Source organism: Microcaecilia unicolor, chromosome 2 (genome assembly GCF_901765095.1).
Source record: "Microcaecilia unicolor chromosome 2, aMicUni1.1, whole genome shotgun sequence".
In the NCBI taxonomy this organism is placed as follows: domain Eukaryota; kingdom Metazoa; phylum Chordata; class Amphibia; order Gymnophiona; family Siphonopidae; genus Microcaecilia; species Microcaecilia unicolor.
This window is the reverse complement of record NC_044032.1, coordinates 183,542,979-183,567,269: the sequence shown is the minus strand read 5'-3', so window position 1 is coordinate 183,567,269 and position 24,291 is coordinate 183,542,979. Positions and strand designations below refer to the sequence as shown.

The 24,291-nt window shown below is 41.5% G+C and overlaps 1 protein-coding gene across 2 annotated transcripts in view; it reads right to left on the bottom strand.

The window, feature by feature from the left end:
* Nucleotides 1-301: 301 nt before the first annotated feature.
* Nucleotides 302-24,291, bottom strand: part of PRDM6 (PR/SET domain 6) — a 258,332-nt gene continuing 234,342 nt past the window's right edge. For both annotated transcript variants that reach the window (XM_030193545.1, XM_030193544.1), the window contains exon 8: nucleotides 302-1,173. In XM_030193545.1, the coding sequence (XP_030049405.1) occupies nucleotides 1,059-1,173 (115 nt within the window). In that variant the 3' untranslated portion in view covers nucleotides 302-1,058. The remainder of the gene's footprint in view (nucleotides 1,174-24,291) is intronic.

Sequence of the window (24,291 nt, the reverse complement as noted above, 5' to 3'; positions counted from 1 at the left end):
GGAAGCTTTATGGAGTGGCTGGTTAATTCCTCTTATATTGGAAGACTTTTGCCATAATGTTCTTGTGGTTGAAAACATCCACTGACCCCTGATGCAGTCTTATTAGGCAAAACATGGCCACGACAAGCATATGTTTAGTTATAAACTTTGGAACTCCGTTCTGGACTTCTTTGTTTCCTGGTGCTTCCATTGTGGTAGGTTAGCAACAAGCCTCCATGTTTGTTTGCCATGATCTACCTTTCTGCAGAAGAAACATGAAAGCTCTGTGCTCTGAGAGGGCATCTTCACCCACACAATTGCACAAAACAAAATAGTTTTTATTTCATTTGTAATATTGCAACGCTTTTGAAAACTTCCTGCTTTATAGCCACAAACATAGGCGATGAAACATTTCACATGAAAAGTGCACAAAACATGATTTGAACGGGAAAGGGGGAGGGGCATTTTGAAGGTGGAGGATGGGTAATAGCATGTCCTTCTGGCCTGAAGCTAATGGAGTCTTGGCTGTGTTTCTTCAACGCTTGCCACCTCACCCAATCAGACACAACAATTTCTTCTGTAACCATGTTGTGATAAAACAAAACAAAATGATCATAATAATAATAATCATAATAATAATAATAATAAAAGGAACTGCATCAGGGTCCCTTTGAGTCATGCTACAAAAAAAAAGGTGCAACATTAAACAAGTCCATGTGCATTCGCAGTTATAACTTTTGGCAGGAGAACCCGGTAGATTCCTTGCTTTGGTATTAAATAACAATTAAAAAGGCTTTTAGAAATAAAGCTATACATAGTGGGGGCTTAAAAGGTTAGCAGTCCCCAGGTCACTTGTCCGTTGAAACAAGTCTCATCCCTAGTCATAAATAAATAATCTCCTTCCTGGTCTCTCTTCCACGCCAGGATCAATATCTCTTAACATCTTACTTATTTTATTACTGCTTTTGGTTTTCTGGGGCTGATTGAAAGTTGCTCAGAGGAAATCTTTGGTTTTGCTTAAGTGTCCGTGACATTTAATCATGACTTTCCTTGCAGTTTAATTCCAACCAGTCAATCAGTTAATCCACTTCAATTGATTCTGTGCTCTCTGTTATTGGCTTGCACTCATTGGGCATCCTCTGGTGTCGGCTCAGCTGGGTGGCCTGTGTGAAGCTCCTCTCACACCTCTCGCACCTGGTGGAGGCAAGAGAGAAAATTGAGACTGGGGAGCTGCACTGTGGTGTGATGGGCTTTGTCTCATCCTGCCTAATCAGAACAGACACTCAAAAGTGGCTTTAGATTTCACTGGCTCAAGAGGTTTAATTGGTGGATACTTCCAGAGGCCTTGAGGCCTGTGATGGGACAAGGCCTGACTGATTCAGAACAGAGGAATCTGTCAATAGGCAGGGGGGGAAGGTGATTTCTCCAGAGAGGCCTGTCCCCCCCTCTAGCTCTGATCACTGTCACTTCAAATAGACAAAGAACAAAAAGAGATTTTTAGGAGTGAGTCATCAAAGAAACAGCTTGTCTGCAGTTCTCTGTTCTGTAATCCCAAAGAGAAATTGATGACAAATAGAATTTCACTTTCTGATAATTTAAAATCTGGCACTCAACTAGCTGAGGCAGAGAAGAGCCATAGGGTGAAAGAGAGAGATTCTTATAGTACAACCAAGAGAAATCTGTTTCTATCCTTGAAATGATTAAGCACAGTTTTTTTAAAACAGCACAGTAGTAGGATGAATCAAGTTTTCTGCTGTTCCTCCCAGAAGCTGTTATTTGCAAGGAGCAAGGTTTGTTTCATATACACTCCTCTCACAGGTTATAATTACAATATGTTACCATTCATTTTGCAGCTGCACAGTTGATTTTCTGTTTGGCATGAGAAATAAAGATAAGCAAATGAGTGATAGGTGACACCCTTTTATTGAACTACGTCTAAATGGACTAAAATGACAACCACACTACCACGCTTGGAAATAGATGTTCAGTTTCCAATTTGCAATGAATTCAGATTTAAAAGAGCAAATATTCATTACACACCTCAAAAATGTGATAGCAATTGAGATTTGTAGGCCAAAGAGGAATGTCTCATTCTCTTATTGACTCGCTTTAGAGTTGCAGAATCTTTAGAAGGCAGTTTGTAAAAATATAAGTGAATATCATGTCTGACCACCTTGGTACTATCTTGGTACTGGCAGGGTGGTCTGGGGGTGGATCTATGGCAGAGCTTTAAGTTCTCCAGAGCCTAGGTACTAGCTCTGAATATTGGTGATACCTGGATAATTTCTGGTGGCTGGCAAATACTCCAATTTCCAGCACTGGTAACTGGTATTTGGGTATATCTCAGCATTGAATATCCAGGTATAGAAAAAAAAAGCATGGCGGCCGACATTTATAGAAACACCGACCAGCATGGGTTAAATATATCATATAAGATGGATTTCCTAAATCTGTATTGGCATTTAGGTGAAAAAATGGCCGTCCAAGTTAGGATGTTCAAAATTTGCAATGGATTTTATAGATGGCTTGCTGAACATGGAGCCCTTTCTAAAATGCATACAGGGCCACGGAAAGAAAATACACATCAGAAGAAACCATTTTGCAAAGAAACTTAGAAAAACAAGTGTGGTTTCACTTGGGTCTTTGTGCATATAAGTAGACCCATTTACATGTGTAAGCAGCGACTTTACTACGTTACATGAACAAGTGGCATTACGTACACATGTAAGCAGGGCTTTTTTTGAGGGGGTTCTTGGGGGTACTGAGTACTGGCACCTTTTCCATTGTCTGCTAAAATTGACCCATGGAACCCAAGTTTTAAGGATAGAGCTCGGGTTCTACATACCAATTCTGTCTTGTCATAGATTCTGTGACTGGTTGCAGGGGGCCTGGCTATTATGGGGTGGGTCCCTCAGTGATCACCCTACTCCTGAAGGGTAGCCTTTCATTTGAGTACTGGCACCTTTTTGGCTAGAAAAAAACACACTACATGTAAGTGGTGGGTTTTGCAGAGCTGCAGGTCCAGTGGAAACCAATTAAGAAGATGAAGCTAGCTAACTCAAAGCAGGTGTAAAGGCTGATCTTGAAATTGTTCTAGGTACATACGCACTGTTGTTCTAAGATACAGGATATATATATATACTCCTAAGACATGTTCAAACCATGTTCCTGATACAGCTCTATAAAATCTGTGTGCTGCTGGTATATACATATATGTGGCACCGATGCCCAATTTAAGGGCCAGATTCTATATAATTCAGCACTCAACGCTATGACGGGTGCTTCAGGATCAGCACTCTATAGAACAGTGTTGAGTGCCGAATTCAGTGCTCAATTTTGGGTGTGAGGCCTTACACCGCCTGAAATCTGGCATAAATCCTGCTGTGCAAACTGGGCATGGATCCTCACTATTCCGTAACACTGCATGCATCTTTTGTGAATGCATCTGACCCACCCTTGCTCCTCCGATGGCCACACCCCCTTTTGAGTTGCACACGATCCAATTTAGGTGCCCATTGTGGCAGAATAGTGCGTAGCCAGGTCAGCGCCCAAATCATTAATTAAATCATTGGAGCCCATTAACTAATTAGCTTGTGTACCCAAATTTGGGTGACCATTGTAGAATCCAGGGGTAAATGTGTAACTGGCTTTTTTTTCACTCATAACATTCTTCACGAATTGCCTCCATATTCTCCGAGCAAAAGAGGACAGGGTTGAGAACATTTCAGACTGTGCATCACCATAGCCACAGTATCTTTACATCTATATATTTTTTCCAGATATGTAGATCTGTTTACCAAATATTTTTCCATCAGCATATTATAGAAAACTTGAGCATTACATGTAGGACATGACACACAGTATATTTTCTCATATCCTTTGCTAAGATGTATAAGTTAATCAACTCAATGTAAGGTTGAGAATAAAGGTCTTCAATGAATATCTAATTACTTCTGGAAACGTTTAGAACATTCAGTTTACACCATCTTATTTTCTCATCTCTTTGAGACAATTAAGGTGGAGTTCTATACAGTAGACACTAAGGGCTCTGTTTACTAAGCCGCACTATAGGTGTGCTAGGGTTTTTAGCACACAGTTGTGTTTGTAAGCAATATATGGGCGTCTCTAGCATTAGCATATGCTAGTTTTTTGCTAGGACTAGGGGGCACACAATGAAGCTACAGAGTAGTAAATTTAAAACGAATTAGAGAAAATATATCTTTACTCAACATGTAATTAAACTCTGGAATTCGTTGCCAGAGAATGTAGTAAAAGCAGTTAGCTTAGCAGGGTTTAAAAAAGGTTTGATGGCTTCCTAAAGGAAAAATCCATAGACAGTTATTAAAATGGACTTGGGGAAAATCCACTGCTTATTTCTAGGATAAGCAGCATAAAAAATATTGTACTGTTTTGGGATCTTGCCAGGTATTTGTGACCTGGTTTGGCCACTGTTGGAAACAGGATGCTGTGCTTGATGGACCATCGGTCTGTCCCTGTATAGCAACAGTTATGTACTTATGTAATTGCGCGCCTTAGTAAACAGGGCCCTAAAATTTATGCACCAATTATACATAAATATTTTGAATACAAGCATATCAATGCATATGAGGACACATACATGCATATATGCCAAGAAGCTGCCTAAGCACTACCCCTGATTCTATAAAGGGTGCAAAAAATTGTGCATGCAGATTTAGATGTGTTCCCAATTTGTGCGTGCAATTTTAATTGAATAAAGAGCAATTATTGGCACTACTTAGGTTTAAATGGGACCAACATATGTAAAGTTAGGCATGGGATTTGCACCTAAAATTTACATATTGTCCAAAAAAGGGGACGAAAAATGGGAGGGCTATGGGCGTTTCAGGGTGGAAAAGAGCATGGCTTCAAGTTACATGTGTAATTACAGAATATTGGTGCTCTGCGCATAAATGTAGGCACGGGTATTTGCACCATGTTCTTGTTGGTGCAACTGGCCAAACATAAATTTATGTGCCATTCTCCACTTAAACATGTATTCTTATAAACCGTGCCAAACTTTAGACGCAGCTTATAGAATACTGCGTAAGCAGGGATTTTTGGTGCCAATTTTTTAGGTGCCATTTATAGAATCTAGACCTATATGGTAACTACATGTATATCTTCAGCAATGTGTGGTTTCAAGGTAGGTGTACACATGGGTTGTGGCTGGGCAAAACCATAGGCAGGGTGCACAATTACACACTAGATTCAGCAAATGATGCACAAATTTAGACGCTGAATAAAATGAGCGCCGGGTGCTATTTTATAAATAACACTCTGAGTTGGGTGTCGTTTATAGAATAAGGTGTAGTGCCAGGATCCATGCCCAACTTTGAGTGTGAGGATTTACACCAACTGAAACCTGGTGTATTTCCTCACGCGTAAATTAGGTGTGGATCCCTCAAATTCTATAACAGAGCGCACATCTTTAGTGAATGCCCTTGACCCACCTATGCCCGTCCCATAGCCATGCCCTTTCTTTAGTTGTGAGCTAAAAGATTTACGCATGCATCTTTATAGAATAGCACCTAGCAAGATGCACGCGTAAATCCAAACTGTTGCCAATTAGTACCAATAACTGATTGTTAGCACTTAAATATTGCCAGTAATTGACTCATTAATTAAATTGCACATGCAAATTGGACGTGTGCCCAAATTTACAGCCCGCAACTTTGAGCACCATATATAGAAAACTCCCCTGATAACTTATAGAATACTATAAGTTGCATACATATTGCCAGAACTTAGGCGAGAGCATTAATACCAGTTCTATGGCTGGCATAAGGGCTTGTGCCTATCTGCATACATGTGTATAGACCATATTAAGCTTGCATTCCATCAAGGAAAGCAAGTGCCTTATTTCCTTTGTGGAATGGGCACCTAAAATATAAAGCTATAGAATTACCCACTTTGGGCCCGAATCTATATATGGCGCATACTATTAACGCGCTTTAGGCAATTATGCCTAAGCTTAGTCTAAATACTGCATGTTAATCTACACACAGTATTTAGAATACGCTTAGGCGTAGTTCATACACATAAATCTACGTGTATCCATTTACACCAACGAAAAGCTGGTGTATAGATATAGAATACACCTAGATGCCATAACTCTAGGTGAACTGTTATAGAATCCAGGGGTTAATGTGAAAATTATTCTCTCTTGTCACCTAGGGATCCTTTTACTAAGCTGCAGTAAAAAGGGGCCCTGCGCTAGCGGCGGTGGCCATTCTTGCCGCACTCTAGGGTCCTTTTTACCGCAGTGGGTAAAAATAGTCAACAATGAAATGGCCACATGGTAAGTTCACACTTGCTGCATGGCCATTTCGTCGGAGAGCACTTACCAGAACTACCACTGGCACCCACATTGGGCCGATGGTAGTTCTGGATTGCCGTGCAGCAAGCCTGCAGTGGGCTTACCGCTGCTTAGTAAAAGGACCACATAATCAGGGGCGTAGCTACTATGGGGCCACGGGGGCCTGGGCCACCGTAGATTTGGCCCTGGACCCCCCTGCCGACGACCCTCTCAACCCCCCTCCCACCATCAACCTGCCGTCGCCGTCTGCTACCTTTGCTGGCGAGGGACCCCAACCCCCGCCAGCCGAAGTCTTCTTCCTTCGTTTTGTTTCTGAGGCTGACGTCCTGCATGTTGTACGCGCAGGACGTCAGAAACAGAACGAAGGAAGAAGAGGACCTCGACTGGCGGGGGTAGGGGTCCCCTGCCAGCAAAGGTAGGCGATGGCGGGCGGGGGTCGAAAGGGTGTCGATGGGGGGGGGGTCAAAGTTGTTGTTGGTGGTGCTGGTGACATGGGGGTGCCGGCAATGGCGGCGGGGGGGGGGGGGGGTCGGCGGCGCCGGGGAGGGGGCTAAAATTTGCCCCCTCACCTCAGGCTCTGGACACCCCTCCCGCTGAAGTCTGGCTACACCCCTGCTCATAATGACTGCTTTTTAAAAATGTGCTATAAATAGAAGTGGATAAATATGATGTTGTGACTCTTATAAACAGATTCAGTAGAATACAAAAAGAATATGGTTGTGTATGTAAATATGTGTGCATATAGTTGAGTGTTTGTATAAATATCGGGGTCAATATGCAGCTGGCAGCATTGAGCGTTTTGCTGACCGCCACTGATGTTATCCCTGGATATTCAATGCCAGGTCAGGTCTGGCCTTCAAATTGAGGGCCCCTTTTACCAAGCTGCAGCAAAAGGAGGCTGGCGCTGGTGTCAGTGCGTGTTTTAAACGCACACTGAGGCCCCCTTTTACTGCAGCTGGTAAAAAGGAAGTCTTGCTTTCCTACAGGAAATGGCCGTGTGGCAAGTAAAGCACTTGCCGCGTGGCCATTTCAGGGGTGAGCCCTTACTGTCACCCACTGAGGTGGCGGTAAGGGCTCCCACGTTAACCCAGTGGTAACTGGGCAGCATGCGGCACTGCCTGATTACCGCTGGGTACACTCCGGCGCTACAAAAATAAATACATTTTTGTAGTGCCGGAAATGATGGCGCTCTAGGGGTGGGAAGTACACTTAGTAAACGGAGCCCTGAATATCCGGTTTATGCGGAGACGGCTAATGTGCAGCTGCTTAAGTCAATATTCAGAACTTAAATGGCTATGAGTTAGCCCATAAACACGGGACTGTGATTTATGCTGAATATTGGCACATAACCGCTAACTGCTGAATCTGCCCCCGGAAAACACCCCCAAATAGCTGTTTTCACTTAGGTGCTTACTGCTAATTTTCAGCGGTGATAACCCATTACGTGCCGCTGAAAATTTGCAGACAGCCCCAAACAAGTGATTTAGCCTGTCAGGGGCCAGTTAAACCGTTTTAAATGTCGACTGGATTGTTTTCATGAATTCAATATATGGAGACTGCAGTTTCATTTTTTCTATACTGCTGTGCCAGCCTGGTATGTTAGCACAGAATACTCTATGCTGTTCTGCTTGTCTTTCTGGGAATATTTTGAGCAGTCTGCTTCACTGTTAAAAACTACACTGTGATCTTGATGAATGTAGAATGTCAGCGTTAATGTATCCGAGCTATCAGCTCAATGAGAATAACTCAGAACTATTGAACGGCTAATGATTTCTGGTGTATTCATTAGCGTCCCTGTGCAGATCACCCTCTCTCTGGAGCTTCTGAAGCGCTGATGACACATTAGTCTACTGCTGATTGTTTATTAGAAAACTGATTAGTTACTGGATTAGGGTGCCAAAATATACTACCTTTCATCGCTTGACAAACTGGCAAATTATTATATTTGGGAGAGGGGGCTGGGCGTTTGTATCATGAAGGCAGCAGAATCAATTTCTAGCCCTCGGACCGGCTGAAGCTATATGATATATAGCCATTCATACAGATTTGAAAGTAAGTTATTTTAAGCTTTCTCTCACCTCTCAATGTCTCTGTCCTTACTGCTAGTTAGTTATTTCCAAAGTGAGAAAATATAGAAAAACTCATCCCAATTTTATGTTCTGTTAATAGAACATAAGGGAAGTAGTAGGGGAAAGCAACAAAACAGATGAAGGGGTTGAGCAACTCCCTTATGAATTAAGGCTAAACAGGTTAGGGCTCTTCAGCTTGGAGAAAAGATGGCTGGGAGGAAATATGATACAAGCTTATAAGATCATAAGCATTTGTTTACTCTTTCAAATAGTATTACAGCTAGGGGATAGTTCATGGAACTGACAGGTAGCAAAAAGTCTCTTTTTTTCACTCAGTGCACAATCAAGCTGTCACATTTGTTGCCAGAGTTGTGGTCAAGGATAGCTGTGGTTTAGACAAATTTCTGGAGGAAAAGTCCATAAGCCATTATTAGTCATTGGTTTCACCTTTGCTTCAGGGAGAACATGGGTTGCCACTTTCAGCTCGGATTCATTATAAGTTTTGTATTCTTGTTTTCAAATCTCGTTTTCCATCTTCTCTGGACTATCTTTCACTTCTGTTTATACCCTATGATCCTTCTCGGCCTCTTATGTTTTCTACTACTAACATACTTTGGTTACCACCACCTTCTGTTGTTTGTCTTGATGTTACTCGCTCCGCTGCTATCAGTTATGCCAGTCTACGGCTCTGAAACTCACTTCCTGCCCACGTATGCTCAGAATCCTCCTATGTGAAGTTTAAGGCAGCTCGAAAGACACACCTATTCATGATCACATATCCTACTACTCACTAACTCTGTGTGTTTTCCTTACCCTACCTCTAGTCCTCTTTTCTTTCTTTAAGCAGCTTTCCTTTGTTGTAAACTGCATAGAAGCCATTATTTGGCCCATTGCAGTATATCAAGTTATTGTAAATAAATAATAAATAGACTTAGGGGAAAGTCATTGTTTATCCCTGGGAGCGGTACAATTAAATGTCCTGCAGTAGTATAGGCATGTGTTTTGGGCGTGCACAGATCCATTTTTCAGTGTGCCTGCAAAAATGCCTTTTAAAATTTTTTTGCCGAAAATGGACGTGCGGCAAAATCAAAATTGGCACGTGTCCATTTTGGGTCTGAGACCTTACCGCCAACCATTGACCTAGAGGTAAAGTCTTATGCGGTAACCGGGCGGTAATGACCTATGTGCGTCACATGCCACTTGGCGCTCGTCCGATACCCGCATCTAAAAGTTATTTTTCAGACGCATGCCAAAAATGAAATTTCTGCAAGAGCCACGCGGTAGCTGGGTAGTAACTCCATTTTGGCACATGTTGGGCATGTGTAGACGCTTACATGGCTTAGTAAAAGGGCCCCTAAGGCTGGGCTCACTGAATCTTTGATCTGACAAAGTATGGCACAGTATCAGGCCTATTTTCGAAAGAGAAGGACATCCATCTTTCAACACAAATCAGGAGATGGGCATCGTTCTCCCAGGATCACCCAAATCGGCATAATCGAAAGTCGATTTTGGGTGCCCTCAACTGCTTTCTGTCACGGGGATGACCAAAGTTCCCGGGGGCGTGTCAGAAGCATAGCGATGGCGGGACTGGGGCGTGCTTAACACATGGGCGTCCTCGGCCGATAATGGAAAAAAGAAGGGCGTCCCTGACGAGCACTTGGCCAACTTTACTTGGTCCATTTTTTCTTGCGACCACGCCTCAAAATGGTGCTTTAACTGACCAGATGACCATCGGAGGGAATCGGGGATGAGCTCCCCTTACTCCCCCAGTGGTCACTAACCTCCTCCCACCCTAAGAAAATTTTTTTGTAAATTTTATGCCAGCCTCAAATATCATACCCAGCTTGATGACAGCAGTATGCAGGTCCCTGGAGCAGTTTTAGTAGGTACTGCAGCGCACTTCAGGCAGGTGGACCCAGGCCCATCCCTTCCCCACCTGTTAAACTTGTGGTGGTAAATGTAAGCCCTCCAAAACCCACCAGAAACCCACTGTACCCACATCTAGGTGCCCCCATCATCCCTAAGGGCTATGGTAGTGGTGTGGGGAGTGGGTTTTGGGGGGATTTGGGGGGCTCAGCTCACAAGGTAAGGGAGCTATGCACAGGGAGCTTTTTCTGAAGTTCACTGCAGTGCCCCCTAGGGTGCACGGTTGGTGTCCTGGCATGTCAGGGGGACCAGTGCGCTACAAATGCTGGCTCCTCCCATGACCAAAGGGCTTGGATTTGGTCGTTTCTGAGATGGGCGTCCTCGGTTTCCATTATCGTCGAAAATCGGGGATGACCATCTCTAGGGATGATCATCTCAAAGGTTGACCTAAATGTTGAGATATGGGCATCCCCGACCGTATTATCGAAACAAAAGATGGATGCCCATCTTGTTTCGATAATATGGGTTTCCCCGCCCCTTCGCGGGGACGTCCTGCGAGGATGCCCTCAGGAAAACTTGGGCGCCCCGTTCAATTATGCCCCTCCACATGTCCTATTGTGTCATCAAATCCAGGTACGTAGATACATATGATTCCCACATCCGGAAAGGTCTCTTTCTGGTCAGAGAGGTAGACAAGACTGAACAGAATGGTATGAAAGAGGGTATAATTGTACTGAGGCCCTAACTTTGCAGAGAGACCCAAAATTTCAGAGATACACTGAAAAATAGAGAACAAAGGGCTGAAATAATTTTTAGGAACGCTGGTCTAAAGTTGCCAATATATTTCCAGAAATGGACTTCAAATTTGAGTAAGGAACACATCTTATAAGTATATGCCAAATGTTAACCATGAAGGGTAATTATATAAAACGTTACCTAGGTTGGGAGGCCAAGTGGCCATCTTTTGGAGCCTATATTATAAAAGACACACAGGAGCTTATTGTGCTCATTTTCAAAGCAGATGGAAGCCTCAAAATGCCTAAAAAAAGGTCCATCTGCTAAAAACATCCAAATCCCAATTTTGGAAAGTCAGAATTTGGATGTTTCACCCTGCAGTTCATCCAAATAGCAAGGGTGTGTGTTGTGGGCGTGGCTAGAGAGGGCCCAAAAAGAGGACGTCCATGTCTAAAAAGAAGGACGTTTTTATCTAGAACTGTTTCAGTCACGTCCAAGTTACAAAAAAGTGCTTTGACTGAGCAGCTGACCACTGGAGGGATTAAGGGATGATCTCTCTTTAATCCCTCAGTGGTTGCTGTCCCCCTCCATCTCCCCTGAAAGTGAAACCTGAAAGGAAAACCAGGCTCTGTCAGCTGCAGGTATTATGGGCATTCTGAACAAAGTGACAAGCAGGACAGAGGAATAGCCTAGTGGTACCCACTGTAACTCTAGTAATTATTTTTCTGGGGCTCCCTCCAGGAACAGAAAAAATACTCACTGCACCTAAAGATATGACACCTGCAAGCTTGAAGGATACTGAAGTGGAGTACATTCAAGTACGGTAGGTATTTTCTCTGTTCCTGGAGGGATCACATTTTCAAAAAAAAATTTAAAGTGAAGTTTGACCCTGTGCTCCTTGGTTTATAGTCCACTGCATTAACCACTAGGCTACTTTTCTGTTCTAGAAAGAAGTCTGTGTGGCTATTTCATTAAGAATGCTGCCAGACAGATGCCCCTGTGCCTTGTTTCCCCCTGTTTATAATTTAAATGTTTCAGTTTCTAAAATGGTTGTTTAGGATGGATGTCTCCTCGAAAATTGCTGTGAGATGGATTTTTCTTTTAATGTTATGAGCAGGATATCCTAATTCTGGCTTGGATGTTCTTTGAAAATGCCCCTCCACATATCTATATATAATACTAGCACAAATCCTGAAGAAATTGCGGGTAAAATAAACCCAGGTACATATTGATACCTGCTCAGAAACCGGTTAAATTTCCTATGTAGAGAACACAACTGTTTGTTCATTTGAACGACAAGGTTACCACAGGAGTTTTATCCAAACACTGCGTCTGTCTTTGTCGACAGACACGCTCATTTTGAAGAATTTCTTCAAGTTTTTGAGGAATTGGACTTCTTCATTTCGCATACTTCATAATTATAGCCCGACCCCTGAGGCAGGCGTTGTTTAACGCCGAAACATGGCCCGTGTCGGGTCACTTGTTAATAAAGGACTCCTGTTGTCTCAGTCTTGAAGGCCCAGTTTTGCTTTTTTTTGTTTGTATACTTTCTGTGTATGCTGCATCACCCTCTCTGTTTGCTAGGTGTAGAGAACACCCATATGCCTGTATTTCATAAACTATAACTGTTCAAACGAACTCAATCTACAAACGTTAAACTTTGAATGCTCTGTTATGCATAATTTTATTGACCTAGATGTCTGTTTAATATATAGTTTGGAACACAGGCACATGATACAAGATACCACGTAATCTGGCTCATGTGTCATATTCCCCTGGATTCTATATAGTGCACTTAGATTTAGGCACCAAAACTGGTGCAAAGTCTATAACACTGCATGTAACTTAATTGGCTTAACAAGCTAATGAGCGCTGATATGAGCACTTAACAAGCAATAATGATCACTAATTGGCATTGATTAGAATTTAGGCACACAACTCACTATGCATATTCTGTAATGATGTGCGCTAAACTTCTGACGCACACAGACAAAGAAAAGCATGGTTATAGGCAGGGAAATGGGTGTTTCATATGCATTCTGAAATTTAGGAGCCTAGTTATAGAATATGGCCCAGTGCACCTAGATTTAGGCATCGATTATAGAATATGCTTAGTTGATATTTCAGCGCCTAAATCTACAGGTGGTGCTAAGGACTCCCTCAGGAGATGGCCACATGGCAAGTATTTAACTTACTGCATAGCCCAGTGGTTCCCAAACCTGGTCCTGGAGGCACTCCAGCCAGTCAGGTTTTCGGGATATCCACAATGAATATTCATGAGAGAGATTTGCATGCAGTGCCTGCATTGCATGCAAATCATGAATATTCATTGTGGGTATCCCGAAAACCTGACTGGCTGGAGTGCCTCCAGGATCAGGTTTGGGAACCACTGGCATAGCCATTTCCTCTTTTTTTTTTTTAAAAAAAAACCTCCTTTTACCAGCTGTGGTAAAAGGGGGCCTCGGTGCACAGCAAATCCAAGTGCCAATGCCACCATAGGGCCCCTTGGAAAAAAGGCCCCTAAATAAATGAAATGATTTTATAAATGTTAACGAAGCTACACTATGTTCCCAGGTCTTGACTTTTTCTTTTAAAGGCACAGGAGACTCACGTTACAGAACAGAGACACTTTGGTGTCTTTTCAAGAATAATATTTATTTTAGGGCTAAAGAGAGGCAAGAAATGACAGTTTAATAGCTTAGACCTGTCTGAGGGCTTATTGCTAAACAGACATGATGGTTTGAAAATCAGCATATGCTTAGTTGATATTTCAGCGCCTAAATCTACACACTGGGATTTATGCCATGTTTTAGTTGGTGTAAATGGATGCGCTCAGATTTAGGCGCTGAAATATCAACTAAGCATATTCTATAATCGGTGCTTAAATCTAGGTGCTGATTATAGAATACGCTTAGTCGGCACTGATTTCAGTGCCAATTTTTTAGGTGCCATATATTTAGAATCTCTTTCATTATGTCTCACTCTTTCCGTTATTCCGATAAACAATGTTTTAATGACAGAGATTTGTTATGTCTAGACAAAACTCCAATAAAGGAGTCCAATGAATATGTCACCTGTGTGATAAAATATAGAGCAGGAGGCACTCAGGTAGTAGCGATTATCAGAAAGCCCTGGAATGTTATGTCAAGTCTTCCAATGTTTTCTGATAAAAAAAAGTGAGATTAGCTTTATCAGTGTGGCAAAAATCCAAAAGAACAATTGAGAGCTCCAGTATTAGAAGACAAATCAGTTGTGGAGAGTCAGGGGGACACACTCCCTGTCTGATGCGTTTGGCATATGAAATTAAGCTGTCAATACCGGTTTTTGTTAATCCAAATGATGGCAAAGAGTTATAAACTGAGACATAATGGGTTAGATTCTATATATCATTCCTTCTATCTTGCTGCACCTTATGCCTGGAACCGTCTTCCTGAGCCCATATGTCTAGCTCCATCTCTACCTGTTTTTAAATCTAAGCTGAAGGCTCACCTTTTCACTGCTGCCTTTGGCTCCTAGCCGCTACTCATTTGCCTTCCGCCTCCCCTATTCGTCTTTACCCTGTAATTCCCTTGCCCGTAATGTCTTGTCTGTCTGTTTTATCTAGATTGTAAGCTCTTTGAGCAGGGACTGTCTCTCTATGTCAAATGTTCAGCGCTGCGTGCGTCTGCGTCTTTTTCACAATAAAAGGAGGGCTATTATCTCTTTCTTGAAGGCCCAGTGGTGCTTTTTTGTCCGTGCTGTATATTTGTATGCTGTATTACCCTCTCTTTTGTTACAGCGCTATATAAATACCATTAGTAGTAGTAGTAGTAAAACGGCGCCAAAAAATACTCCTAGGCATATTCTATAAAATACCCCCAAATTTAGGCGTACTTTATAGAATACGCCTAAATGTCCATGCGGTTTATAGAATACACTGTAGCAAATACGTAAATTCAGCAGGAAATACAAATTGTTACTCCAGGAACCATTCATGGATTAACACCAGACACATGAATGGTAAGGAGAGGTGAATTGAAACCTAAGGATGAGCAATTGATCATTGCAGCCAAGGTCAGCGGATTACGGACAAAAGAATGTAACTCACCTTGAGCTACTACTGAAAAAGATGTGTGCATAATCCAAATAAATAAATAAATAAATAATTGTGTATTGTGTTGAAATTGTAATCTAGCATACTATGCCATACTGTGTAATGTTGTTTGAATATTTTTACTGTTGTAACTGTCTATAGGTTATGTTTGAGTTGTTCTTGCTGTACACCGCCTTGAGTGAATTCCTTCAAAAGGCAGTAAATAAATCCTAATAAAATACATAAATAAGATACAGCAAACATTAAAAAAAACTGGTGCAATGACATCTGCAGAGTCTGTATGAAAGAGCTAGAAACAGTTACTCATGGCTGGCTGAAAAGTGCTGATGGTGCAAAATGTTTATATAGAAAGGCACAACAAGGTGGTACGTCTCATTCATTGGAAACTCTGTAATCATGACTTCAATGTACCGACAAAACATTGGGATCATGACCCTAAGAGAACTGTGGAAAACGAAGAGGTTATGATCACCTGGGACATCCCCATCTCAATTGATACAAAATTGGATGCTAGAAAGCTAGATATAGTAGTAAAAGAGAAAACCACCAGAACGGCATTGGTTATAGAGGTGTCGGTCCCGAGCGATTATTCGGTGAATCACATGGAGAGAGGAAAGATCCTCAAGTATCAAGAAATGCAGTCTGAGACTAAGGAAATGTGGCAGAAAGATACAGAAATATTTCCCATTAAAAAGAACTTCCAAATGTACCTGAATAAGCTCTTTGGCACAATGCAAGTACTATGGTGAACATTAGCAGTAAATTTGAGAGACTGAGATCATACTCCATATGCCCTGGCTTAGGAGTGAGGCTCATTCGTGTCATGGTATGCACAAAACTAACCCATTTTGAGAAATTGCCCCCATGAATGATCTGTGATTAGTTGAAAGATGATATAAATGAAACTAAACTAAAATGCTGACCTATATTTAGCTGGTCATTAGAAAGAACGCAATGTGGTGTGCTGTGACTATGGACTTAGAAACAAAAACTGTTTAATTTTTATGAAAGCAAGAGTTTAATGGCCTTTTTTGTGTATTGTTTGATAGCTATATGCCCAGTTTCCCTGACGCAGTGATGATGACACTGCAAAACACTGATCACCACTGGATTGAACACAGTGGGCTTGCACATTGCTGTTTTAAACACCAAAGTTTGTTTTTTTGATTAATCACAGTATGATAAAAAGATGATATAGAGGTTTATAAGTTTAAAAATACAAAAGGTTTTTAATGCTGTATTTGAATGCAGCGTGAATACTGTTTTCTAGTGCTCTCTAAGGGCCCCTTTTACCAAGCTGCGGCAAAAGGGGGCCAGCACTGGCATCAGCATGTGTTTTACATGTGCGTTGAGGCCCCCTTTTACCTCAGTTGGTAAAATGGGAAGTCTCGCCTTCCTGCAGGAAATGGCTGCGCAGCAAGTAAAGCACTTGCCACGCGGCCAGTTCATGGTGGAGCCCTTACTGCCACCCATTGAGGTGGCGGTAAGGGCTCCCGTGTTAAACCAGCTGTAACCAGGTAGCGCGCGGCACTGCCCAATTACTGCCGGGTACACTCCAGCACTTCAAAAATAAATACATTTTTGTAGCGCCAGAAATGATGGTATGCTAGTGGTGGGAAGTACCGCTGGGCTGCTGCTGTAGCCCGACGGTACTTCCAGTATAGTGAGCGGTAAGCCCGCATTGGGCTTCCCGCCGTTTAGTAAAAGGAGCCCTAAGTTTCTGAGGCTTTTCCTTCTGTTTTCTCACATTCACATTCAAAGTTGAAAGTTTGTAGATTGAGTTCTTTTGAACACAGTTATAGTGAAGTGTTATTATCAGAGGTGACTGCTTTAAATTTTACTCACTGACTATTTGCTTGTATTTCATAAACTACGTGGCAGAGCCGGTGGGGGGAGGTGGGACTGGTGGTTGGGAGATGGGGCTAGTGCTGGGCAAGACTGCTATGGTACAAATACAGATACAAATCAAAGTAAGGTATACACAAAAAGTAGCACATATGAGTTTATCTTGTTGGGCGGACTGGATGGACCGTGCAGGTCTTTTCCTGCTGTCATCTACTATGTTACTATCATGACTCTGCCCATGCTCTACCCAATATCTGCCCTCGAGGATGCCTACACCAGAATCACATAAAAGTACACACCTTCTTATCATTACATGTGCTGTTACACTGGGGTAATTTTTATAATATGCATTTTGCGAGTGTTTATAGGTATGCGTGTGAAAAAGCTCTTATGAAATTACCCCCCAAAGAAAGTATCCAAGCCAGAAAAGTAAAAAATCCTGAAGATTTCTAAATGAAGGCTAGAATATCAAATGAATATAAGCAAATAAATATATAGATATTAGATAATTTTGCCTAGGTTTGCGAATATGCAATAGCTGATATTAATATTAGCATAATAATTTTTCCTTTTTGGGCAGCCAGCTTTGGAACGCTTTACCAAGATCCATCCGAACAATCAAAGGCCATTTACCCTTCAGGAAAGCGTTGAAGACCCATCTCTTCAAGAAAGCCTACCCTAATGACCCAACTTAACTAAAGCCCACCCACATGATTCCTGTCCTACAATTGTTATACCTTAGACCATGTCTCCAATCTCCTTATGCACATCCCCAATCTTTTCCTCTCCATCTTTCTATGCCTTACCTTCCCCAAATTCTTCTCCTGTTACACATCCTATCCTTGTTTACCTCTCCATGTCCAACTTACATATCCTTTTACCCCTCTATTACTATGTTCACCACAATTTGTAATTGGAGGAGTGGCCTAGTGGTTAGAGTGGTAGACTTTGGTCCTAGGGAACTGGGTTCGATTCCCACTGCAGGCACAGGCAGCTCCTTGTGACTCTGGGCAAGTCACTTAACCCTCCATTGCCCCAGGTACAAATAACTACCTGTATATAATATATAAGCTGTATTGAGCCTGCTATGTGTGGGAAAGCGTGGGGTACAAATGTAATAATTATAAAACTAAATTTACCAATTTTGGACACCGTTAAAAATTCTCGGAGTTACCATTGATCGGCACCTAACACTTGAGAACCACACGAAAAACACAACCAAAAAGATGTTCGATTCAATTCAATGTGCAAATTAAAAGAGTAAGACCATTCTTCCCAAGGACCGTCTTCCGTAATCTGATACAATCACTGGTACTCAGTCACTTAGACTATTGCAACTCACTATACGCTGGCTGCAAAGAGCAAATACTGAATATTTATTTTATTTGTACCCCACGCTTTCCCACTCATGGCAGGCTCAATGCAGCTTAGGTACTTATTTGTACCTGGGGCAATGGAGGGTTAAGTGACTTACCCAGAGTCACAAGGAGCTGCCTGTGCCTGCAGTGGGAATCGAACCCAGTTCCCCAGGACCAAAGTCCACCACTCTAACCACTAGGCCACTCCTCCACTCAAAAAACTCCAAACAGCCCAGAACACAGCAGCCAGATTCATATTCGGAAAATCAAAATATGAAAGTGCAAAACCCCTACAAGAGAAGCTACACTGGCTCCCACTCAAAGAATGCATCACGTTCAAAGTATGTACCCTAGTTCACAAGAACATACATGGCGATGCCCCAGCATACATGTCAGACCTGATAGAGCTACCACCCAGAAATGCTAAAATATCATCCCGTACATTCCTTAATCTTCATTTCCCCAACTGTAAAGGTCTAAAATACAAATTAATGCACACATCAACCTTTTCCTATATGAGTACACAATTTTGGAACGCGTTGCCACACAACCTAAAAACTATCTATGAACTAACCAACTTCCGCAAACTACTGAAGACCCATCTCTTTGACAAGATATACCACAATGATCAACACATGTGAAATTCCCCACACTTATCCAGAAATGTCTTATAATGTTTTCTGTTATATTACTATCATGTATTTCTTTACCATGCAACCAATATCCTTCTGTAACACCATATATCTATTCTCTTCTTATTTCCACTATTCATGATGTATTGTAAGCCACATTGAGCCTGCAAAGAGGTGGGAAAATGTGGGATACAAATGCAATAAATAAATAAAAATTATGTCTGAGGCAAACAAAGCAAAACTGGTTTATTTGAAGGAACAGACCCCTAGTGAATACAGCGCACCGATGTCCCAGATTTCTCATGAGAAGTTTGTGTATACAAGAAGACAACTATGCAAACAGACATGTTCATATTTCACGGCAGCGTAAAGGAGCAGATCGCAATAGAAGAATGTCTTTCAAAACGCTTTGAGGCCCTTTTACTAAGGCGTGCCTAAAAGTGGCCTGCGCTGGTGTAGGCATGTGTTTTGGACACGCGCAGGTCCATTTGCTCACCGTGCCTGAAAAAGGCAATTTTTAGTGCCGGAAAATGGACGTGCGGCACAATTAAAACCAGCGTGCATCCATTTCGGGCTGAGACCCTACCGCCACCCGGGCGGTAAGTGGCCAGAGTGCATAAACTGCCAATAACCGTCAGGTAAGTGCCAGGCGGTAGAAAATAGAAAATATTTCTACCATGCGTTTTGGGCATGCATCAAAAATGGAATTACCGCCCGGGGACCACGGTAGCCGGGTGGTAGTGCCAATTTGACATGTGAAAAACAGAAAAGCCTTTTCTGTTTTTTACGCTTTTCTGATTTACTGCTACATTTGATTTGCATTAATTATGCTTCACTACAGCTAATAGGACTTTTCACATACTGTGTAACAGTTACCACACGGCCTTTAGACTGTTTCTAGCGTCATGTATTGTACCCTTAATGCAGGCTCAGCCAAAACATGGCCATGTCAGGTTTTATGCTCTTGTAATTTATTATTAAAGTGTTATTTATTTATTGGTTCATTTATTCAGTGCATTTTTTTCTAGCAAAAAAGGTGCCGGTACTCAAATGCTAGGCCACTCTTCAGGGGTGGGGTGATCACTGAGGGACCCATCCCACAAAAGCCAGACCCCCTGCAACCAGTCACAGAATCTGTGACAAGGCAGAATTGGTTTGTAGAGCCTGAGCTCTTTCATTAAAACTTGGGGTCTATGGGTCAATTTTAGCAGACAATGGAAAAGGTGACGGTACTCAGTACCCCCAAGTACCCCCTCAAAAAAAGCCCTGCATTTATTTATTCTGCTGCTTTTCATCTTGTTGGTCTGCTGCTTTCTGACTATTCTTTTATCTATGTGGACCGGTTGACTCTGTCCTATCTCACGACTTACATTTCTGTACATAAATTAGATCTGGTGATATCATGAGACTGTTAACAGTCTCATCTCATCACTTGTTTGTGTATTTTTACTAGAATATGAGATTGGCTGTTGACAGCTGAAAGCAAAAAATGTTAACTGCCAAATAAAGTTATACTGTAATGTTCCAACTCTAGGTGATATGCAGGAAACATAGCCCAAGAGTCATTGCACATCACCACTTGTTTTAAATAAACGGCCAACACACATAGAAAGGAAAAGATAACATTAAGGGACCTTTTACAAAGGTGCAGCAAGCCTACCGTGGGCTTGCTGTCTGCCAATTTGTCACTACCGCCAGGCAGTGGCGTAGCAAAGGCGGGGCGGTGGGGCGGTCTGCTCTGGGTGCACGCTGCTGGAGGGTGCAGAGAGCAGCCGCGCGCCTGTCGGCTCCGCTGGTTCCCTGCTCCCTCTGCTACAAATTGGGGGGGGGGGGGGGGAGGCCCAACTTGCCAGGATTTACACCTGGTTTCAGGAGGTGTACTTCCTGCTGCTTAATTTAAGTTGCGGGAATCGGTGCTCCGTGCTATTCTATAAAGGGTGCTCATCCCGCAATAACACTGAGTGTCAAATTTTCCTAGCACCTACTTTTTGGTGCAGTTTACTAAATTTGGCCCCTTGTGGATCAAATTCTATAAAAGGTTCCTTAAAAATTGGTGCAAAAAAAGCGATTCTATAAACTATGCCTAAAGTTAGGTGTAGTTTATATAATATTCTCACATGCTACTCCTGTGACTAAATTTAGACGCACCCATTTAGGTCACCTAAATCCAGGCCTAAATACCTGTGCAACAACAAAAGGGAGGCGGAAGATATCCAGAAAGACCAAACTAAAATCCCAGATGTCAAAAAGCCAAAATCCTTTATTAAGACCCTACACTGTCCATGTTTCGGCTAGAGAGGCCTTCCTCAGGGGTCTACAATTTGGCATATCCAAAGGTGCTCACAAATTGAGACAATCTCCGGGTGCTATCCAAGCAAAACATAAACTCGCTTGGCTTTTTGACATCTGGGATTTTAGTTTGGTCTTTCTGGATATCTTCCACCTCCCTTTTGTTGTTGTCTTGTTTTTTGCGGGAGATTTGGACTCTCTTTGTTGTTGCTAAATACCTGTGCCTAACTTAGGTGCTGCTCAGGTGTATTCTATAATAGTGCACATAGTTTTTTTGAAATGCCCATGGCCCGTACATTCCACGCCCATGGCCATGCCCCCTTTTTGGTTGCACACATTAGAATTTACACGCACCATGTTATAGAATTCACCTAGAAAGTTGTGTGCATAAATTCTAATTAGTCATTTAGTGCTGCTAATTGGTTGTTAAGTATCAATTTTCAGTGCTGATTGGCTTGTTAATCAATTAAGTTGTGCACGCAATTTGGCCATGCAGTTAGCACAAATAACGTAATGTGCCATTTATAGAATTTGGGGGTATGTGCATTAAATATGGCCTTTTAAGTGCTAGCTCTATAACTATTCACCTATATTTATGTGACGTCTATTCTAAAAAGGAAAATATGTGTCAACTTTCCTTTACTAGTATAACTGGGTATATTTATTTATGTATTATTTAATAGGATATATTTATTGCCTTTTTGAAGAAATTCACTCAAGGCAGTATACAGCAAGAATAAGTCAAACATAAGCAACAGACAATTACATCAGTAAAAGTATTCAAATAAATATAAAGTATTGCATAGTATACTACATTACAATGTCAACACAATGCGTAATAAGACATTAAATAGACAATATAGGGTGTAAGCAAAGCTTGAACATATAGATAGATAAGATAGAGTAACAGGAGTAAGAAAATAAGAGGCTAATTTAAAGAAAGTTGCAAGTAAGGTCCGAAAGGTGCTTGACTATTAGCTAGGGTAGGAGTGGATAAACTTGTCCTGCTATAGTATATACAATACCAACATCAATACATCTCTTATATACCGCTATATTCCCATATCTGGGTCCAATGTGGCTTACATCAAATAACATAAATACAATATAGCATCAATAAAATTCATCATTAAAATTCATCACAACTGATCATCAAATTCATAATCTAGAGCTTCTTATCAAATAAAAAACTTTTAAGCTTTTTACGGAGATCAAAATAAATCAACTCAGTTCTAATTCCCAAAGGTAAAGAATTCCGATAGGAAACTGCAGAAAATGAAAAAATAGTATCAACTATCCTGGAAAACCTTATTCCTTTAAAAACTGGAGGATGAAGAACCATCACATTTTGCAAACGGAAAGAAGGTCTAAAAAGAGGTAAACAAACCAGATTAGTTACTAGAACAGATGTAAGACCATAAATAGCCTGAACTGGAAGCCAGTGCAATATTGCTATATGAGATGAAATACTATCAAACGTTTTAAGTTTAAAAATCAACCTGGCTGAAGTATTTTGGATTAGTTGAAGTTTCCTTTACAATTTAGCACATAAACGTAGGTAAAGGACATTACAGTAGTCCAAGTGTGTCAATACCAACATCTGCACTAAAAATATAAAAGCAGACTGTTCAAAATATGATCTAACTAATCTTAGTTGTTTCAATTTGAACATCGCCTTTTTTCCAAAGCTAGTTTATTTGCGGCTGATATGCACTTAGGGGGTCTTTTATAAAGCCGCAGAAGCATTTTCAGCTCGTGATAAAAATCAGCTGGCAGCAAACGCTGAGACGCCTGGGCATCTCAGCGTTTATTGCCAGCTGATTTTTACCGTGAGCTAAAAATGCTAGTGTAGCTTTATAAAAGACCCCCTTAGGCATGAGCACTTTATCCAGCCATAGATCTGGTACAGAATATGCAGATAACTTATAGTAATCTTTATGTTATGCATGTAAGTGTGAGTCCCGCCCACATTCTACCCAGACTCCGCCTATGTGTATGCTCACCTGTAAAATACATGCTATGTACAATACCTGTTTTTAAATAACACTTTGGCGGATTTGGGGCATTTATATACATATCTGCACACATACATGCATATATGCCATTACTATAAACATTTATGTGGTACTTTGCATATAAATGTTAGTGTATATTTTATAGTAGAACAGGAAAAACCTCTATGACGAATCCACACAGTACAAAGAAAGTAGAGGCTGACTACAGACTAAGACCAACTCGGGAGATGATGATGGAAAATTTTTTGATAATTCAAGGGACCCGACACGGTCCGTGTTTCGATGCACACAGGTGTCTGCCTCAGGGGTCACACAGGATATTCAGTAGAGAAGAGAACCAACAGCATAACGGCAGGAAATACTGCTCATGTGTGCATTGAAACACGGACCGTGTCGGGTCCTTTGAATTATCAATAAATTTTCCATCATCATCTTCCGAGTTGGTCTAGCCTGTGGTCAGCCTCTACTTTCAGTGTACATTTTATACAATTAATCCCTTAGGGGGTAAATTCATAAGGAGTCGTCTAGTAAGGTACTTTATTATTATTATTATTATTAACATTTGATATGCAATTTCTCATAAGAATGCATTGAAGCAGTCTACAACAAAATTTCACATTTGTATCAAGTACTCAATAAACCCCACTCTGGGCATTTTTTAAGGAGGGAGGTCAGATGCTCATAAGTAGACACATAAGCGTATACATGATCATTTTCAGATTATGAGCTATTCTGTAACAATGGTGTGCACTTGGGCAGAGTTTGGGAACAGCATGGGTGGGGTACACAATATATAATACTCTAATGCATGCGCGTTCTTTAACAATCTTGGCACAAGCATTTATACCAGTTTTATGGCTTCTGTGATTGCACCTAAAAGATAGGCAGATTTTTCACCTATTATGCTAGTATTCAATAAATAAAACTAGGCACCTACCTACATAACATAAGAACGTAAGCACCGCCATACTGGGAAAGGACCAAGGGTCCATCAATCCCAGCATCCTGTTTTTGACAGTGGCCAATCCAGCTTCAAGAACCCGGCAAAACCCATTAAAATTTTTTTTTAATAA